Here is a 19,089-nt window from a genome sequence, read left to right as displayed (position 1 = left end):
GGCGCTCGGCGGGTGCAGCCCCTCGGGGAGGCGGCCCTGGGGGTGCAGCGGGGCCGCGGGCAGCCCCTGGCGGGGTTTGGCCTTTGAGGGGGGGCCTGGAGCCAGGGAGGCCCCGCGGGGGGCGGCAGGGCCCGGGGGGGGTGTGTGGGGGGGTGTGTGTGTCCCCGAGGGGGGCGGCCCCGTGAGGGGGTGCAGGGGTCCCCTGGGGGTGCAGCCCCCGCGAGGAAGGGTCAGTAGGGCCCGGAGCCCCCCGGGGGTGGAGGCCCTTAGTGGGGGGGCTGAGGGGTTTGGGGGGGCCCCGGAGGGTGAGGCCCCGGGGGGGGGTTGGGGGCTGGTGTGGCCCCTTGGAGGGGGGGGTGAGGGGGTGCAGCAGGCGGGGGGGAGGTCGAGCCCCCTGCAGCAGGTCTTGGAGGAGGGGGGGGGGGGGGTCCCCCCAAGTTAGCCACCCCAGGGCAGGCTCCCCCGAGGGGTGGGGGGCTGGGTGCCCCCAGGAGACAGGGGGAGCGCGGCTGAGCCCCCCCAGGGGGAGCGAGCCCACCTGCCTGCCGGGGGGGTGTCGCACCGGGGCAGGTCGCCCAGGAGCCCCCCGCTGCCCTCCCCCACGGGGGACGCGGCCCCCTGGCCCGGGGCGGGCGCCCCGTGCCGCTGGGTGAGGATGGCCTGGGCGCTGAAGCTGCCGCTGGCCGACGAGGTGATCGAGTCGGGGCTGGTGCAGGACTTCGACGCCAGCCTGTCGGGCATCGGCCAGGAGCTGGGCGCCGGGGCCTACAGCATGAGGTAGGTGGGCTCCGGCGACGCTCGGGGGGCCGTCCCGTGCCTGGCAGAGAGGCTGGGGGCTCAGGGTGGGCTGAGGAGCCCCAAAATGCTCCCCAGGGTGGGGGACCGGCACGTTCGGTGGCCGCGGTGTCACCCTGGGGGTGGTTCGGGAGCGAGTTGGGCGCTCGGCTCCGTTTCCAGCCCTGGCATGTGGCGGTGGGCGCTCGGAGTTGGGATGGAGTCGCGGTTGCAAGGGGCTGGCTGGGCACTGGGGGGTGGGGGGGGGCTGGGCAGCCCTGGGGGCTCTTTTGGGCTTTGGCCACCCGATGGCCTTGATCTGCAGCTCCATCGCCCCGCTTCGTCCCACGCTTCTCCATCGCTGGTCAGAAGAGCCCACGGCCGGTTGCTTTGGGTTTACGCAGCCTACGCTGATCCCCCCCCAGAAGCTAATCACCCCCCAGAAGCTAATCACCCCCGAAGTGGTACTTTGCTCTAATTAATTACCCTCCCAGAGGAACACGGGCATGGGTTTTTTGGGTCAGACCAGCTCCTGACTGAGCTAACCCAGGAGCCGATCCTCGGAGCAGGACCCCCGCGGGGTCTAGCGCACGAACGCGACGCTTGGGACCGGGACCTGCCGGCCTCGGGTGCTCACGCCGTGTTGCACAAGTACGTGGCCCGTGCTCCAGAGGTGCTTCTTGGTCCTCCCGATCCCGGCTCTGGGATCCAGCCGCTTGGCCGAGCCCCCCGTGCGCGCTGAGGCCGAAGCGCAGCGTCGTGCCCCCCGTTCGAGGCGCGAGAACGCCTCGTCTCCGCCTGCGCGAGTCACGACGGGGAAGTGCAGCCCGTGGACGAGGTGTTGGACGGGCCGGGGGCTGCGGGCAGCCACGTGCTTCCCCACCGCCGTCCTTGATTAATTAGCTCCGTCGTCCTTGATTAATTAGCTCCGTCGTGGGGCAGCGCGGATCCAGCGCCGTCTGCGAAGGAGTTGCCTTGATGTGACTTGGGTGAGAGCGTTACTAGTTTGGCTGCAACTTCTGCCCCGTTTGTTTTCACCCTGGGACCCTCCTCGGCTGGAAGCGAGGGGGGAGGACGAGGTAGATCCCCCCCACACACCCCCATGTGGACCCCAGGCAGGTGGCAAAGAGCCTGGAGGTCCCCGTGTCCTAATTTTCCCGTACCGCTCTTACCGGTGCAAAAGGGCTTTGGGCTCTGGGTTGGTGACATGGTGGCTGTGTCGCTGCCCTGGGCGCAACCTACGGGGCTCGCTCGGCCGCCTGAAACCCGACTCTGTTTTTCCAAGACTTTTCTTGACCTGCGCTGCCCGTAAATAGAGCGTGTGCCCCCGTAGGTGAGCGCCGACCTTCCTGTCCTGACATCTGACATTTTCTCTCCGTGTCGCGGGAAGGGAGGAAAAGGTTTCAACAGGCACCTCGGGTTTTGAGTGTGTTTGGGACTTTTTGCGGGCTTGCCCCCGGGGGGGGGGTTCCGCTTTTGTTCCTTCTCCCGATGGAAGAGGCACGTTACTTCCTTGGGAACGAGCGCTGGTAGGTGCTGGTGGGTGATGAGGGTTGTCGCTCGGCTGGAAGCTTTCTCTCGTTTGAGTTGCACGGTAGGGTCGTGCTTTGTGTTTGTTAATGAACCTGAATTCGTGATGTTGCTGTTGTTCCCCGGAATTCGTGATGTTGCTGTTGTTCCCCGGAATTCGTGATGTTGCTGTTGTTCCCCGGAATTCGTGATGTTGCTGTTGTTCCCCGGAATTCGTGATGTTGCTGTTGTTCCCCGGAATTCGGTTTTTGAGGAGAGCGGAGCTGGTTTTGGAGGTGATAACCCCGGCATTGGCTGAACGCGTCTGCCCACAGTTATTCTCCCCTCTTTTCTAGGAGATTCTGTCCCACCCCAGAGCCGGAGCCGCTAGGTGAAGTGTCTTCCCCAAAGCATGTTAAATTGCGCAGGGAAGGAGTGAGTTTTAAGTGGAGGGGTGTCCCTCGGAGTTGCAGGAGCTTCTCCGGGTGCCTTTGAGCAGGCGGGACTGCGCCTGGGTTGGTCTCAAGAAAAATCTGCCGCTGGCTGCTGGGTTTGGCCAGGCTGGGCGTCATGGGGGGCTGCTGGTGGGACGGTGGTACCCGAATGCCTCGCAGCTTCCTGGCTCTTCCCCAGGCAACCCCCAACATGACCACTCGAGCTCGGTGGGCGATGGTGGGGCGGGAGGCGAAGTAACAAAGTGTCTCCTGTGCCACCGAGAACGTGCTTCCCCCGGAGCTGCTGGGCCCGGGGGCTGCCGAGCTTTCTCTTGCCGTTTTATAACCACGTCGTCTCTCCAGATATTTAATTTATTGCACCACGCCACGTGTAAAGCTGACCCTGTCACCTGGGTCCTGCAAGCACGGGACGACCCAGACAAACGAAACCTGTGGCCGCGGCGATGCCGAGGGACCGCGGCAGGGCTGGCGCGGCGTGGCGATGCTCCAGCCTCCCTGTTGCACCGAAAGCAGCTCTGCTTCCCCGATAGATGCTTGCAAAAGCAAACCATCGTTTGCTCGATGATTATTCCTCGCTAATTGGGTTGGGCTCTTGTACCAGAAATACAGGGATGCGACAATCCTGCATTTTGGTGGGGTTTTTTTCCGCCCTTTTGCAGCTTGTAATAAAATGTGGGGTTGAGGCTGTGGTTAGGCAGGGTCTCGGCTAACACAAACCTAGAGGCTGGCTTTGGGGAGGTTTGCAGGGATGGCTCTGCCGGCCCGTCGTCCCTCTCAGCAGGTGGCTGAGTGCCCTTGGTGGCTGAGTGGAATCGCTGGAGGCCTGAGAAGCAGTTTGTGATATCGCAGCCACCCGCTGTGCTGCGGAACGTGGATCCAGCGGCGGCCGAGAGCTCCGCGTGCACGGGACGAGCGAGTGGAAGCCGGGATGACAGCGATGTGCCGGCAAGCCGAGCGGGGAGGTCGCAGCTTTTGAGTCTTTCTCACCCAGCCTGTTTTCCGGCGAGGCAAAGCAAAAGAAAGAGCGAAGCCCCCCGGGGTCTCCTGAGGCTGCAGACGTGGGGTTGGAGCCCGGCTGTGGCGCAGCCTGCGAGGCACACGAGCGCTCACGTGCGCAGGAGAAGCGCGCGCCCCGCGTTCCTCCGGCCGCAGGGGGAATTTGTGCAGGGCGCAGCCTTTCCGCTTTCCTGTCGGCACAAGAGGTTGGTGCTGCTTTTCCCCATCCCATAGGATGGACCATCTGTGCTTCATCCTGCCTCGGCAGCTTGCTGGGGCGAGGGATTCTTCGGGCGGGATGAAACACCGTTGGTTGGCCTGCTAATGAGATGGAGCTGCAGGGAAGTTCGGCCTCCGGGTTGTGTAATTTGCCTAATTGTGTACATGTGCCTTGATGACACGGGGGCATCTGCAGGGCTCTGTAGTGTCTGACAGCGGGATTTGGGCAGGGAAGGGCTCTGCCGCTCGGCTTGGGGCGGCGGCGGTGGGTGCCGCTGGCACAGCGGTGGAGGAAAGGTGGGTGTTTAATCTCTTGGAGACCAAAGGGTTAAAGCCCTGTTAGGGTGGGAGCTGGTATTTGGCCAGGTAAGTCCAGTTTTATCTTGGGAAAGGTTTTTAATGTTCAACTAAAGAAAAAAAAAAAAAAAAAAAAGCTGATTTAACTCCTTCCTCATGCTCCCGTGAGCCCAAAGTCTGTAACAGGAGGGACAGGCGACCTGAGTCTTCACCATGGCTCAGTGATGCGCAGCTGCCCCTGCACAGCTCCGTCCCCACTGTCCCCACGCCACGTTTCACCTGGGGGCGATGGGGTGGCTCTGGGTGACCTGAACAGCTCCGTCCCCACTGTCCCCACGCCACGTTTCACCTGGGGGCGATGGGGTGGCTCTGGGTGACCCAAACAGCTCCATCCCCACTGTCCCCCCACCACGTGTCACCTGGGGGCGATGGGGTGGCTCTGGGTGACCTGAACAGCTCCATCCCCACTGTCCCCACGCCACGTTTCACCTGGGGGCGATGGGGTGGCTCTGGGTGACCTGAACAGCTCCGTCCCCACGCCACGTTTCAGCTGGGGGCGATGGGGTGGCTCTGGGTGACCTGAACAGCTCCATCCCCACTGTCCCCACGCCACGTTTCAGCTGGGGGCGGTGGGGTGGCTCTGGGTGACCCAAACAGCTCCATCCCCACTGTCCCCCCACCACGTGTCACCTGGGGGCGATGGGGTGGCTCTGGGTGACCCAAACAGCTCTATCCCCACTTTCCCCCCACCACGTTTCAGCTGGGGGTGATGGGGTGGCTCTGGGTGACCCAAACAGCTCCATCCCCACTGTCCCCACGCCATGTTTCAGCTGGGGGCGGTGGGGTGGCTCTGGGTGACCCAAACAGCTCCATCCCCACTGTCCCCCCACCACGTTTCAGCTGGGGGCGATGGGGTGGCTCTGGGTGACCCAAACAGCTCCATCCCCACTGTCCCCCCACCACGTTTCAGCTGGGGGCGGTGGGGTGGCTCTGGGTGACCTGAACAGCTCCATCCCCACTGTCCCCACGCCACGTTTCAGCTGGGGGCGGTGGGGTGGCTCTGGGTGACCCAAACAGCTCCATCCCCACTGTCCCCCCCACCACGTTTCACCTGGGGGCGATGGGGTGGCTCTGGGTGACTTGAACAGCTCCATCCCCACTGTCCCCCCACCACGTTTCAGCTGGGGGCAGTGGGGTGGCTCTGGGTGACCCAAACAGCTCCATCCCCACTGTCCCCCCACCACGTTTCACCTGGGGGTGATGGGGTGGCTCTGGGTGACCCAAACAGCTCCATCCCCACTGTCCCCACGCCATGTTTCAGCTGGGGGCGGTGGGGTGGCTCTGGGTGACCCGAACAGCTCCATCCCCACTGTCCCCACGCCACGTTTCAGCTCGGGCGATGGGGTGGCTCTGGGTGGCCCTGGCAGCCCATCCGCAGCTCTGCAGTCACGTCCCCACCGCTTGAACGTGTTTGCCCGGGTTCTGCTTTCGCTCCGGGCTCTGCTCGTGTGCATGGGTGGGAGGATGGTCTGGTTTATACACGACGGAATAATCGCTCTCGGCCATTGTTACGGCTCAAAACAACTGCTGAGAAACAGCTTCTGAAACAATTTCTATTAAATACATGTCCGTAGGCTCAAGGGTATTGCTGATGGTTTTTAAATTAAGATTATTCAGCAAGTTCTTGTTGCCACATGGCCTTTGAAGTATGGAGGAGTGTCTGTGATCACAGGGGAGCAGAGATGTAACCGCAAAGACCAGGAGACATCCTTCTCCTGGGAAAAGTTGGTAGCACGGGGCTTTTAACACCCTGGCTTTTCCCGGGCAGCACCGAGAGCGGCGTGACGGCATCCAGGGGACGGGGAGCCCAAGCTGGTACAGCTGGAGCGGCTGCGTGCTGCCCGGTGGCACGGCGTGGAGCTCCCGCGGAGCCCGTCTCGCACAGCCTGGTAGCCAGGAGGGCGCGTGGGCTGTGGCAGGTTAACGGAGTGTGGTGAAGCCACCCTGACCCCTCAGGGCAGTCCCTCCTGTCCTGAAACGTGGCTTGGGGCAGGAGGCAGATCTGCGAGGTACACAGGAGGTGCCTGTGGCTGTCTTACCAACCTGGTCTGGTTTCTCCCACGTCCCGCGGCGCAGGGACCCGCCGCGTGGGCTGTGACATGCGGCTTCGTCGGACCTGCAGGGCACGCCAGGCTCTTGGGCCGGGTCGGGGCTGCGCGGTGCTCAGCACAAAGTGCGTTGGGTCTGGGGGCTCCTCAGGGAGTTTGGGGAAAGCTGGGGGGGCCGCCTCCTGCCGCTTTTGTGCTGGGAGGGCTCCTGCCGTGTTGGGATTTGCTCCATGTTTGCCTGCGTCCTGCAGGTTACAGCTACAGGAGGGAGGGTCTGGCCTCCGCCTGCGCTGACACCCCCGTTTGCTGGGGCACGGGGGGCTTTTGTGGACACAGAGGGGGCAGCGGCGAGGAACTCGGTGACCTTGACCTGAGCCAGACTTGGAATTCCTGCCAAGCCTCTCCTGGGGGGTCGGCAAGCCACGGGGAAGGGGTTAGGGGCCGGGCTGCTGGCAGCGGTGAGCAGGCTGGGACCACGAGGAGGAGGGTGAGCGTTTATGGGTGACGCGGATGTCGTCCCGCGCGCCTCTGCAGCGGTGCAGGCGGCCGGGCTGCGGGCTGACACGCCAGCCCTGGTGTCCCTTAGCCCGAAACGTGTGGGGTTTGGGTGGGTGGCGAGGCTAAGCTGAAAAAAGCTTTAGCAAGGGCAGATCTCGGGTCCTCAGACCACTCGGTTTGCTTGAACGCTCCTTTGAGCTTCTGCGGAGATGGCGGGGGGTGGTTTTACCTAAAAAAAGCTCAAAGCTCTTCCTAGGAGGAGGAACTGAATGCCGAAGGCGTCGCCTCTCTGTAGCCAGAGCCAAAGTGAGTGTCTGACAAATCTCTTCGCAGCGACGTCCTTGCCCTGCCCATCTTCAAGCAGGAAGAATCGAGCTTGCCCCCCGAAAACGAGAACAAAATTCTGCCTTTCCAGTACGTGCTGTGTGCCGCCACGTCCCCCGCTGTCAAGCTCCACGACGAAACGCTCACCTATCTCAACCAAGGTGAGAGAAGTCCATGGGCCGAGCGAGCCTCGTGTTTAACACCCCAAAAAGTACAATTCTGGAAATTTCCCCTCGGGAATGGAAAGCGCCTCAGTAGTAAACCCCAGGTTGTTCCTGTTGGGAAGCGCCGCTTCCTTCGCCTTGCTGCCTGCCCCCAGCTCACGGCGGCGGTGTGAATTGCCGGTAGGATTTAACCTCATCAAAATCTTTGCGATTTATAAGGTGGTTTACGGGTGCCGGGTGCTCTGCAGGGGGATGTTTTACAGGTTCGAGCTGTACCCGCTGCTTTCAAGTAGAACTGGAAGATCAGGGTTGGCGACCAAAGGCCAGATGGAGCTTGTGTAATCGATTTCTTCCCTGTTCTTGATCTTGGGTTAATAAGGGTAATTCCTGGAAAGTACTGCTGCAGGAAGGGAGGGATTATCTCTTCCTGGAGGTGCGTTACAGCTGTGGCTCTGGTGGCTCCTGTCACACCCCCCCCAACACCTGGCAAGGAGATCAAGTGGCAGGAAAAGGTGTCAGGGTGGCAGCAGGGTCCGTCCTGACTAACCGCCTTCGCCTTCCCCCCAGGGCAGTCCTATGAAATCCGGATGCTGGACAACAGGAAGATCGGGGAGCTGCCGGAGATAAATGGGAAACTGGTCAAGGTGAGCAGAGCTCGCGCCCAGCTGGGGGTGTCCCCTGCCGTGGGGGGACGTGGCCTCACCCTGCGCCCCCACAGCGGCCGCCGTGACAGCGTGTGTGGCGTGGGTCTGCCTCACCTGGGGGTTTTGTTTTCCCTTTTTCCTTCTCCCGCTTTGTGGAGACCAGCCGGGCTGGTGCTGTCCAGCCAGTCCCGGGGACAAGGCAGGAGGCAGTGGCAGGAGGGATAAGCTGGGACCTTCGTGCTTCCACCCCAAGGGTCCATCTGGGCTCCCTTGCATTGCTTCGGCTTCTCCGTGAAGCCTTCGGGCTCCTCTGCTCCCCTCTCTGCCCCTTTTCTCGTGCCGGGAAGCACCTCGCGGCTCGAGTTTCCCACGGCAGCTCCAGCCCCAGACTGTTTCTCCCCTCTAGAGCATATTCCGGGTGGTGTTTCATGACCGGCGCCTGCAGTACACGGAGCACCAGCAGCTGGAGGGCTGGCGGTGGAACCGGCCTGGGGACAGGATACTGGACATCGGTGAGTCCCCGGGGCTGGCGGAGACGCGGGTGCCTGAGGTGCCTCCAGCCAGGCTCCCGGTCCCTTTAAGGGACAAAGTGCCGTCACGGTCCCGCGTTTTGAGAGACGTGGTTGGTTCTTCCATAAGTTCCCTGCAAATCCCTTCCCGCTACAAACCGCAGCTGGTTCTCCGTATGTGCCCCTACAGATATCCCGATGTCCGTGGGCATCATTGACCCGAGAGCAAACCCAACCCAGCTCAACACGGTGGAGTTCCTATGGGATCCTTCCAAGAGGACTTCTGTGTTTATCCAGGTAAAAGAGGAAAAGCGGAAAAACTCCCGTTGCGGGCATCTAGGGGGGAAAAAATAAGTTTTCCAAGGGGGAAAAAGATGCTTTTTCTAACTCGGGAGCACTGAAATAGCAGCCAGATGCTACAGTGGTAGAAGGATGTCAACTAAAACACGCCCTGCCTCCTGCAAGAGAGCAGCAGCTCATGAGGGAGCAAGGCACGGGCACAGCTGACCACCAACCAGTTGTTTTACACATTTTAGTGGTGGTTTAGGTCCCACTGTTTCCAGAATTTGAGTCTCCATCCTGCTTAGATGCTTTTGCACATCTCACCAGCTGCCTAAAATACCTTTTGGAAGTCCGGCCCTCCCAGCCAGGATACACGGGCTGCCGCCTGCGGAGGCTGGTGCCGCAGAACTGGCTGCCCTGCTGGTCTGGGGCTTGCTTGTGGCATTAAGAGGTTGTAAAACTTGTTGAAAGAATGTGGCTCCACCTCTGCCATGGCATCCCCTTACGTCCTTCGTGCTGGGGGGGGCTTGCGGTCCCGTCCCCGCTCCGTATTTCGCCCTCTCACCCTTTATGTGAGTGCTGCCCCGGCTCCCACGAGGGGAACGGCCGCGTTGTGGTGGGTCATACGGTGGGATTCCTGAGGAGGGGATTCCTGAGGAGGGGATTCCTGACGGCAGGCTGCCTTGCCTTCCCGCAGGTTCACTGCATCAGCACAGAGTTCACCATGCGGAAGCACGGGGGAGAGAAGGGGGTGCCCTTTCGGGTCCAGATAGACACCTTCAAGGAGAATGAGAATGGGGAGTACACGGAGCACCTGCACTCTGCCAGCTGCCAGATCAAGGTCTTCAAGGTACCGCAGCCCCTTGGGGACCTTCCCAAGGCTAGGAAACAAACTGGGAAGTCGATCCCAGTTCACGCTGTGGCCCCAGTGAACGTCGTGGGTGCAGGACCGTGGCCGCGTTTGCTTGCGGAAGGGCCCTCGTGGTCCTTCTGGTCTCACGTCGCTGCTCTCCCCTGGTTCCTCCCTGTCAGTCGAGGCCGGAGGTCGCTGAGGCTATAAAACCAGTAAGCCAAGAAAAATGTACGGGGAGAACATGGGCTGCCTTGCCTCTGTCTGAAACCTCCCACGTTTAGTCTTATCACCTCGGGAGAACTTCCAAGCGTCCTTGGTGTCTGTCTAAACTCCTCGCTTGAATATTACCTGTTGCCGATGATCTGCCTGCACCTGGCCTCTCCAGCGGTGCCGGCGTCTGGTCCCTGTTGCGAATCGCTTGCGGAATTGCCGGGGCGCAGCGGTTCGGGCTGAGAAGGGCGGTTCGCGCAGCAGCGCTTTGGCAATGCCGTGCCCACGCTGTCTGGGATGCGGAGGTTGCCTCCGTTACCCCATCCCTCCCTGTAACGCCAAACCTTGGTGCGTGGCTCCTCTCTCCGGGCTTTAGGGGCACTTGGCACCCAGCGGGGGTGGGTGCCTGGCCGGGTGCCTGCGCTGCTTTGCCGCTGTGCCCTGAGCTTGCTGCGGGATACGGGGCAGCATGCCCTGCTGCTGGCTTGGCATCTTCCCCCTTCTCTCTCTCTCTCTCTCCCCCTCTCCCCTCTTGCCTGTTTGGTTTATAACATTTCGAAGGCAGGGGTGGGATGATTTAGGGCTTGTTGGAGCTGTGGCTGGTATCTCGATGCAAGTAGCCGAAACGGATGGCTGCGGGGTGGGGAGTTAGGGCTGGTCACGAGCAGGCACCCGGAGGACAACGAGACTGCGAGGCATCTGCTGCTGCGTTTCTGCTGGGCTTCAGCTCTTGGTGCCAGGGGATGGGTTGGGTTTTGTGGGGGTTTCGGGGAGGTGTTTTTTTCCCCTTGGATTGGGAAAACCCAAAGCAGTGAAGCTGTGGCTTCAGGGCACAGTCTGTCTGCAAGGAGTGGTCTGTGATGTCTTCACCCTTATCTCCTGCTCCCCAACACAGCCACTTTCCTGGGGTCAGTGCTGCTCTTTGGGCAGCAGACGCAACACCATGCGCGTTTCCCCATGCCCGTGTGAGACCTGTTTGCCGCAGGGTGTCCTTCATGGGTTTTAACGTGATTCGGGCTCCTGCCCCGCTCTTTCCATCCTCCCCTCTGCCTCTCAAAGCTCTAAATAGCTGCTGAGGGGCCCTGACCCACGCGTTGGTGTCTGGGGCACGGATCTGCTCGAGCCAGCAGGCGCAGGAGCGTTGCCTGTGGAAAGATGAGATTTTCACGGTAGGAACAGGCTCGTGACGCCACAGCTGAGCAGCACCTCCTCACCCAGCTGCGAGCACGGTGGTGGCTTGCTCAGGTCTCAGCTTTCCTGTCCAGAGGGAAGAGATTTGGAACTTGGGGAGCAGGATTGTATTGATTGATTGTAACAAACAACGATTTCCCCGTTGTATTTGTATAAAGCTTTTCCGCCGGTGCCGTGGGTACCACTCGTCCCCGCGGGAGGCGGCTGCCTGCTGGCAGGTAGCTGTGCTGGGCCACCAAGAGAAATTCCTCCCGCCTGTGAGTACAGGCAGAGACCACGGAGAGCCAAGTTTTGAGCCAATTTCTTTAGGGTTCTGCCAAGGGGAGCACCGGGGATGGCTTTGGCGGTTATAAGGGCGCTCTCTTCCTTGCTGCTTTCCCTGGGGCTTTGAGCGTTTGATAAAGGCAGCGAGTAAAATCACATTAATCTTGGACATGAGAGAGCACGTGGGTTTTCGAGGTTGTGGCAAAGGCAAGGACATAATGGAGCGCTTTGGTGTCCCAGTGCCGTTTGTGCCACTCAAACGCTGCCTCTCCAAGTGGTTGACGAAGGTGCAAAAGACGCAGCTCAGATACGTGACACCAGAAAGTGGCCTTTGTCCCCTTAGAGCCCACATACGCTGTCGGGAGAAGTGTGTCTCAAGGCTGTTTCGCCCCCTCGTTCAGATGCTTTGGGCCCCGTTGCAGGCGCGTGGGTGGCTCAGGATCTTGGGGGCTGTTCGCGAAGGGCTGCCGTCACCGCAGTGAGTTCTCGGTGCGGATAGTCGCAGCCTCTTCCTTTTCCCCCTGTAAAGCAACAAGTGGGTGAGTAGAAGGACGAGTCACCTTCTCTGCTGCTTGCATTTCTCGCACGCCTCTCCGGCCGTCTGCTGCCGCCCTTCCACGCGGCTGTTCTAACAGGGATGTCTCCTTTCCAGCCCAAAGGAGCTGATCGGAAGCAGAAGACGGACAGGGAAAAGATGGAGAAGCGAACGCCTCATGAGAAGGAGAAATACCAGCCTTCCTATGAAACCACGATACTCACGGAGGTGGGATGCTCTGTCGTGCAGCGGCTGGCATCGTTGTTTTAATGAAACCTGGCTTACCTCGCCCGCAGGTGACGAGGAGCTGCCTGTTCTGCTGTGAAACCTTGGCCAAATGGCTAATAGCCACAAGACAAAAGCAAGATAAATTTTGTAGGCAGAGGAGGTGTTTCTTACAGACCTGAAAAAGGGCTCTTGTGCCTGGAAACGCGGCGGGTTTTTCCCCGCTGTAATAGCTCACCTAATAAAAGGTTTTTACCTCTCCCTGCAAGCTTCGTTTTGCCCATGTGGCAACCGGCCGCTGAGGTTGTGAGCTGGCAGAAAACCCAGTTGTTTGCTCCCTGTGCTAGAGGAAAGCATCAGTCTGTTCAAATGCGATGGGCTGAGGGGTGGGTGCTGAGCAGCCCTGGGGAGGGGAGCCCTTGTCCTGCCCTGGGTGGGTTCGGGAACACTCATCAGTGCCCGACTCGGGCTCGGAGGTTCCCAGGTTTCTGTGTGTCAGCCCCGTGCCAGAGTGATGGTTTAGACCCCAGATCTCGCTGTGTTTTGAGTTCTGTGACTTTTGGCCTTTTGAGATTAAGAACCGCTAAACGTGAGCTTTGTGGCCATCTGCAGTGAATTGGCACGGCTTCTTTTAATCCCCCACTTTTATGCCTTAATTCTGTTTCAGAGTCGGTTGTCGGTCAGCAAATAGCTGTCACCCGGCGCTGACCAGAGCAGATGTCCGCGCTGGTTCACAGCAACCCTGTGACTCTCTGGGTTTTCCTTTCTAGTGTTCTCCCTGGCCAGAGATAACGTACGTCAATAACACGCCATCCCCTGGCTTCAACAGCTCCCACAGCAGCTTTTCCATTGGCGAAGGGTAAGTCGGGAGGGGAGGCCGCCTGGCTCGCAATTTCTGCCTCACACAAGAGATCGATGTGCCCGAGCTGGCGGTGACCGCTGGCGAGAGGAAGGTTCCAAGGTGTACAGGGGGGTGGCAGCAGCCTAAGGGGCTGTGTCTGTGGGGAAAATCAAAACGAAATCCCTTGGAGCTGAGGGTCAGTCTCCAGCCTGCTTCGCGCTGCTTGTCCCCGCGCCGTTAATACTCCCAACGTACACCGTTGGTTTGCAAAGCCGCAGCCACGTAGCTGTTTCGGTGGCCTTGGTTATGGGAAATTGGGGGGGGGGTTGCTGCCCGCCGGGGTCCTGTGCCGGAGGGGAAGAGCAGCGCTAACTGGTGTTTCTGGCTCTTTCCCCGCCCTAGCAATGGCTCTCCCAACCATCAGCCCGAGCCACCCCCTCCGATCGCAGATGTAAGTCACACCTCAGAGCTTATGCTTGTGGTAAGGATGGTGCGCAGGTCAGAAAACGGGATTTGGGGATGGAGCTGGGGCGGGTTTGTGGGTGGCTGGAGTTTGCTGGGGAAGAGGCTGCTCTAGTTTAACATCTTTGGGGAGCTGTAACTTCTTTTTGACTCCTAGTTAGAAAAAGAGGTGACGGGGTGAAAAACGTTTGGTACAGCGACGCGGAGCTGTGAGCAAGCTCTTTGTAGCTTGCTGTGACCTTTACTTATTGCCTTGATCTTCTCTGTGCTTTCTCCTTTGCTTCCTTCCTCTTTCTCCGTCCCTCTGAAGACTTTTAAATCAAAACCTGTCCAGGCCACAGCCTTTACTGTGCACGTGCCGGGAGCCTGGCTCGCTGGGGCCCCCATTTAAGACTGTGATTATAAACACTGAGCTGTTCCTGGGTGGAAATGCTTCCACCTTGCCTCTGACCCTTCTTTCCCTGCATTGCAGAACCTCTTGCCCACCAGCACGCCCCAGGAAGCCCAGCAGTGGCTGCACCGAAACCGCTTCTCCACTTTTTCTCGGCTTTTCAGAAACTTCTCAGGTAGGTTACACCATCCCCTCTGCGGCCACCCCTTCTCCGTGCCAGGTGGCTCTGCCTCCTCTCGCTCCTGAGGCTGTCTTCATGTTCCCGTTGCAAATATAAATTTAAAATTTTCTTATAACACAATAAAACGTGGCTCCCTGAAAGCCGTGTACTTCATTTCCCACCTCAACTGGCAAAACAGTGAGGACTGGGGTGGTTTCTCTTCCAAGAGCTGGCAGCACACTCTAATCTTAAAACAAGCTGAGAAGTGCTGAGCTGGGGGAAAGCGCAGCGTGTAAAGAAATGCTTCGCGTTTATTTTCCCCTCCTTCCCTGGTGATATGGCCTCTGTTATCCAGGGTCACCGAGGCACTGGGTAGCCGGCCGTAAATTTAATTTACGGGACACAGGGTTGTACCAAAACACGCTCTTGCAAAACCAGTCTGGAAAAAAAAAATCTTGCGAGCGTCCTTCTAGGGGAAGCAGGGGGCAGCTGGGAGCAGAAGGGAGAAGCAGTTTGGGAATGGGGTGACCTCTGCGAGTGGGGAGAGGGGGAGCAGGCACAGCTGCCGTGTCCAGAGCCCTGCACCCGACACGCTTTGGACAAGATTGTGTGACTTTCTCACCTTTTTAATGTTTAAAACTAGGTGCAGACTTACTGAAGCTGACCAGAGAAGACGTTATCCAGATCTGCGGCCCTGCGGATGGCATCAGGCTCTTCAACGCGTTGAAAGGCCGGTAGGTTGTTTGCTTAAAAGCTGGTGGCGGGCGGTAGGCGAGTTGTGTTTGGTTAGCCCATTTGCTTGGCTCTTGCTGTTAGAACAGAGTTTCATTAACCTTCCTGAACTTCTTCCAGTCACGTTTGATAACTTAGCCAGCAGGGTAACCACGCCAGGGACAATCTGGGGTAGAAAATCCATGTGATCGTTAGAAATGATCTTATTCTTTGAGTGTCAGAGAACCAAGCCGCAAGCTAGCGAGTCCTGCCGATACAATACTTGTTTCCTCTGTCCTCTGCACTAATTCCGTGGAATTTCCTTCCCGGAATGGGAATATTCCTTTCCACCTTTCACTGAAGAAGCAGGGACTGGTGTTTAACCGCCCTGTCTGAGCTGGAGCGTTTCAGAAGGTGCTGCTACAGCCAGGCAGGGGGGCACAGGGTGGGCTGTGTCCAGGAGGGAAGGTACCGGCGCGGGGCTGAGAACGTGGGAAGCATTCCAGGGGGTTAATGCGCTGCCTCCGATGGCGCGGGAGGTAGCAGGGAAACCGGGAGATAGCAGGGAAACCGTAGTGGTCCTGTGGTGGGGAGAAGGGCACAAAGGACAGGAGACGCTGCCGGCTTTTGTGCTGCAAAATGAGGCTTTGAACAAGGAGCACGCGTGTTACCGACCGAGCGCGGTGCGAACCGTGGCTGCTGTGTCCTCGGGAGCGAGCTGCCCGATGGAGCTGCGTGGTGGCCGGCTGGCACCGTCTTCCACTGCCGACTTTGTCCCCTTCTCACAAAAACCTTTGCTGCATCATCAAGGTGGGGGTGACCACGATGGTTTTGCTCCGGGACGACATTGTCGATCTCCTCTTTTCCTTCTGAAGAACCTGGCCAGGGAAGGGGCGCTGGCAAGGCGCTGGGAGCTTGAGGTGTCCTTGAGCAAATCCATGGGTGCTCACTCACTGCTCTGTCCCTAGGATGGTGCGGCCCAGACTGACCATCTACGTGTGTCAGGAGTCCCAGCAGCTGAGGGACCTCCAGCAGAAACACGAGGACGGGGACACAGTAACCAGTACTTTTTTCGGTAAGAGTCTCGAAGCCTGGCAGGGAGCACGTGGGCTTGGGTTGCTGCTGCCAGGGGGGGAAACAACAGCCAGGGGCTTCAGCAAACAGAAATGCAGTGGGGGCTCTTTCCAGCCCTGCCACTGCTGCCCGCGGGCACTCAGCACCAGTTGCCTCCAGTCCCCTTGTCCCTACACCACAGCTTTTGGCTGGTGAAGGGCCCCTCTTGCAGCCAGGACTGCTGGTGTTACCAGAGCCCTGCACAGCAACTCAGAGGGTCTGCGCCTTTTATTTTCGGCCCCTCTGTCTCACGTTGGCTGCTGTCACTCTCATCTCGCTGCAGCAAGGCAGCAAGCCCACGGGTGAGCTCACCTACAACCTAGTGCAGGCTCTGTACACAAACCCAGCCCAAAAAATCACGGTGAACCCTTCTTGCTCGCCCTGGTCCTTCCCAGCTGATTTTTCTCCTTGCCCACCGAATGGGTGGCTGCAGAATCTGACTGTCGGCACATTGCCTGCTCCAAGCTGACAAATGATAGCTCCTGCGAGAATCCAGCATTGCTCCGACAACAATGAGTGACCTACATTTGTGGAGCAGCCAGGCGCCGGCTGATCCACCTCTGTTGTTGAAGCGGCAAGTGCAAAAGCAAACAGCTCGTCCTTTCTTTGCCCTGCTCCAATTTGAATCCTCTCGCTTCCCCCCAGGACCTGCCTTGTGGGAGTGGGGGAACAAGGGTGAGGGGGTTCTGGGGTGGCGTTTTCATCGTGCTGGGATTGAAAACTGCCAGGAATGGTACAAAGTGCTGCTGGGCTGATGCTAGTTGAAACAGAAGCTTTTGGGGGGCAAGGACTGCATAAATACAGAGCAAGCGTTGCAGGACGTGGACAGGGAGTTACTGTGGAGCTGATCCTGATGTAGCTCAGGATCAGGTGTAGCTGGAGCAGACACCAGAGGTGCTGCAGTGACGTCTCGATTTAGCAGCTTGGGCTTGGAAAGACGATAGCTGCGTGACTTGGGCGCAGCAGAGCGGGCGTTTGACCTGCCAAAGAGCCGCGCTCGATAGACGAGCTGTTCCCAGTCCCTTCCCACCGTGGCTGTGGTGTTCCTGGGCGGAGAGCAGCCCGGCTGTGGCACTGCTCTAAGCACCCGCTCCCTAGGCTGGCGTGCGTGGCGGTAGCTGAAAGTGTCTCTGCATCCACGGTGCAGACGCGGAAGCTTGGCGTCTGGCTGCCACGGCTCCTCTCCCCGCAGTGTACCACGCTATTTATCTGGAGGAACTGACGGCGGTGGAACTGACGGAAAAGCTGGCCCAGCTCTTCAGCATCTCTTCCCAACAGATCAGCCAGATTTACAAGCAAGGTCCGACGGGAATACACGTGCTGATTAGCGATGAGGTAACGGCCTGTGGGCGCTCCTTATTTTCAACCTCTTGCACTGGGTTGCTTCAGCTGGTTCGTGTCTGATGGTGCTCCGAGCTCTGCTGCGGGGGTTGCGCAGGACCCTGGGGAACAGATCCCAGGGGCAGGTCCTCAGGAAGGGCCCTGCTCCTCACCTTTGGTTTCCAAAGAGTCTGAGTTAGTCATTAAAGCCTGTAGAGCCAAGGATGTTGGTGCTCGGGGGCGCTTCTCTGCTGCCGGGGGCACCTCACTTAAACCTGTGAGGTTTATCAGCCGTGAACAGCTCTCCCGGAGCTGGTCCAGGCTGCCTGCACGCCCTCCTTATGCTTGGGTTTTTTCCAGCTTTGCTATAAAAACAGGGAGGGGAATTGCTGTGGGAGGATTTTGCTTTCAGACCTGCATCCCGGAATCCGATGGGTTCTCTCTGTCTCAGCTTGCTGGTTCAGATCTTAAGTTCTGGAGAGCTGGAGAAAGGAATAAATATTTACGCCCGGTGCCTTTCCTACCTCCCAGAGCACTGAGCTCCTGCCTGAGCAGCTTCTAGCCCTTTCGGTACTCTAAATCCATGCCTGTCGCTGAATGGCAGAGCACAAAGCCTCCACTTCGGGCTCTGAGGCACTTCTGCGGTGTTTAAGTACAGCCTCGGACTAAGCTGGCTTTGGTGGCTTCTTTCAGATGATACAGAATTTCCAAGACGAATCCTGTTTTGTTCTGGACACCATGAAAGGTGCGTAAATGCCCAGGCTCCATCTTCTGTCGCCCTTCTGTACCTCTTGGGGAGCTCTTGTGTCAGATCCGTTCAACCCAGCGGATCCCTGTGCTGTCGTGGCTGGCTCATGCCCTTTGCTTCTTTTGCAGCTGAAACCAATGATAGCTACCACATCATCTTGAAGTAGGAGGGGATGGGATGAGGAACGTGAGGAACACCCGTGATCCTCTTGCCGCGCATGAAGACCCTTCACTTCCAGCACAAGGACACGAGCAGAGATCTGGAAACTCCTGGGCACCCCCTGGAAAGACCCCGAGCCGACGGTCACTCGGCTGTCTCTCTGGCAGGGGACCTCCTTGCTCCGACAGCATCTAAATGGCCGTGGATGGTAACGTGCTGCTTAATTGCTGGAGCTCTGAGGCTTGAAGTTACCAGGTCGCACCCTTGCGTAGCTCTCGGTAGAAATTTGCCATTGGGACCTAAGACCTGCGTGAGGGCTTTTTCTGTGGCAAGCGTGCTCTGCTTTTCTGAGAGGCGTTGGCTCCCGCGACGTTCGCAGACTGGCAAAAAAACATGAATTAAACTGGCCCAACGAAGCCAACTGGCCCTTGGGCACGTGCTGAGCTGAGCAGGTCTCAAAACACGCTGCGTACTGTGCTGGTGGAGTGGTAGGCTGGGAGGGACATTCTGAAAAGATTTTATTAAGCTTTCATTTAATATTACAACGCATCTGTTAGACAAAGGTGGTGACTTTGTTTTTCTCTCCACCCACCTCGGAAACGGTGTTGGCTCTGTGTATGCAGGTGTGGTTGTGGTGCCATCCTTCTTCCCTTGCGAGCGTAAGGTCATCAGGGACTTTATATACAGAATTAGTTGTATAAAGCTGGAGCAAAACGTGGAGCGAAGCGGAGCTGGATAAAGGAATAGCTTAACTAGTTTGTTCTGTGGGATTCTTTTCTGCGTGTTTTAGGGAGAGGAAAAAAAAAAAGACGTAGCTATTCCCACTGAAATGTTGGGCGATATCTACCTGCTGCCTCATTTTCTGCCCCTGCCCAGCCTCCGTAGCTGCCCCGGGGGGGTGTAGCCCTGCGCGCACTGAGGAGACAGCGAACAGCAAGTTCAAGGGGTTATTCAAAGCCGTTGGGACTTGATGGTGACAAGGGTGCCTCCGTGCAGGTTTCCTGGACAGCAGGAAGATCTCCAGGGTGAAGGATCTGCCCTGCTCTGCAGCTGAGGGATCCCATTTCCCATCCATAAGATCCCCAAGCAGAGCCTGAGATGCCTGGGGTAACGCCTGTCTCCAACCG

At 58.8% G+C, this 19,089-nt stretch overlaps 1 protein-coding gene across 2 annotated transcripts; it reads left to right on the top strand.

Annotated features, from left to right (window-relative positions):
* The first annotated feature begins 362 nt into the window (after window positions 1-362).
* On the top strand, window positions 363-18,714 carry TFCP2 (transcription factor CP2). 2 transcript variants are annotated; one of them, XM_040581140.1, is made up of 15 exons: window positions 363-777; window positions 7,190-7,341; window positions 7,912-7,988; window positions 8,395-8,500; window positions 8,688-8,794; window positions 9,477-9,629; window positions 11,950-12,060; window positions 12,828-12,916; window positions 13,301-13,349; window positions 13,833-13,926; window positions 14,555-14,645; window positions 15,591-15,697; window positions 16,928-17,070; window positions 17,749-17,800; window positions 17,932-18,714. In XM_040581140.1, the coding sequence occupies exons 1-15, from the start codon at window positions 656-658 to the stop codon at window positions 17,967-17,969; spliced, it is 1,491 nt and encodes a 496-aa protein (XP_040437074.1). In that variant the 5' UTR covers window positions 363-655; the 3' UTR covers window positions 17,970-18,714. The 2 variants fall into 2 exon arrangements, with proteins under 2 accessions (XP_040437074.1, XP_040437073.1); XM_040581139.1 differs by having other exon boundaries at window positions 13,301-13,379.
* Window positions 18,715-19,089: the final 375 nt, after the last annotated feature.

Source organism: Falco naumanni, assembly GCF_017639655.2.
Source record: "Falco naumanni isolate bFalNau1 chromosome 20 unlocalized genomic scaffold, bFalNau1.pat SUPER_20_unloc_1, whole genome shotgun sequence".
Lineage (NCBI taxonomy): Eukaryota > Metazoa > Chordata > Aves > Falconiformes > Falconidae > Falco > Falco naumanni.
Note: the sequence above shows the minus strand (reverse complement) of the source record. Positions and strands in the feature narration are given on the sequence as shown.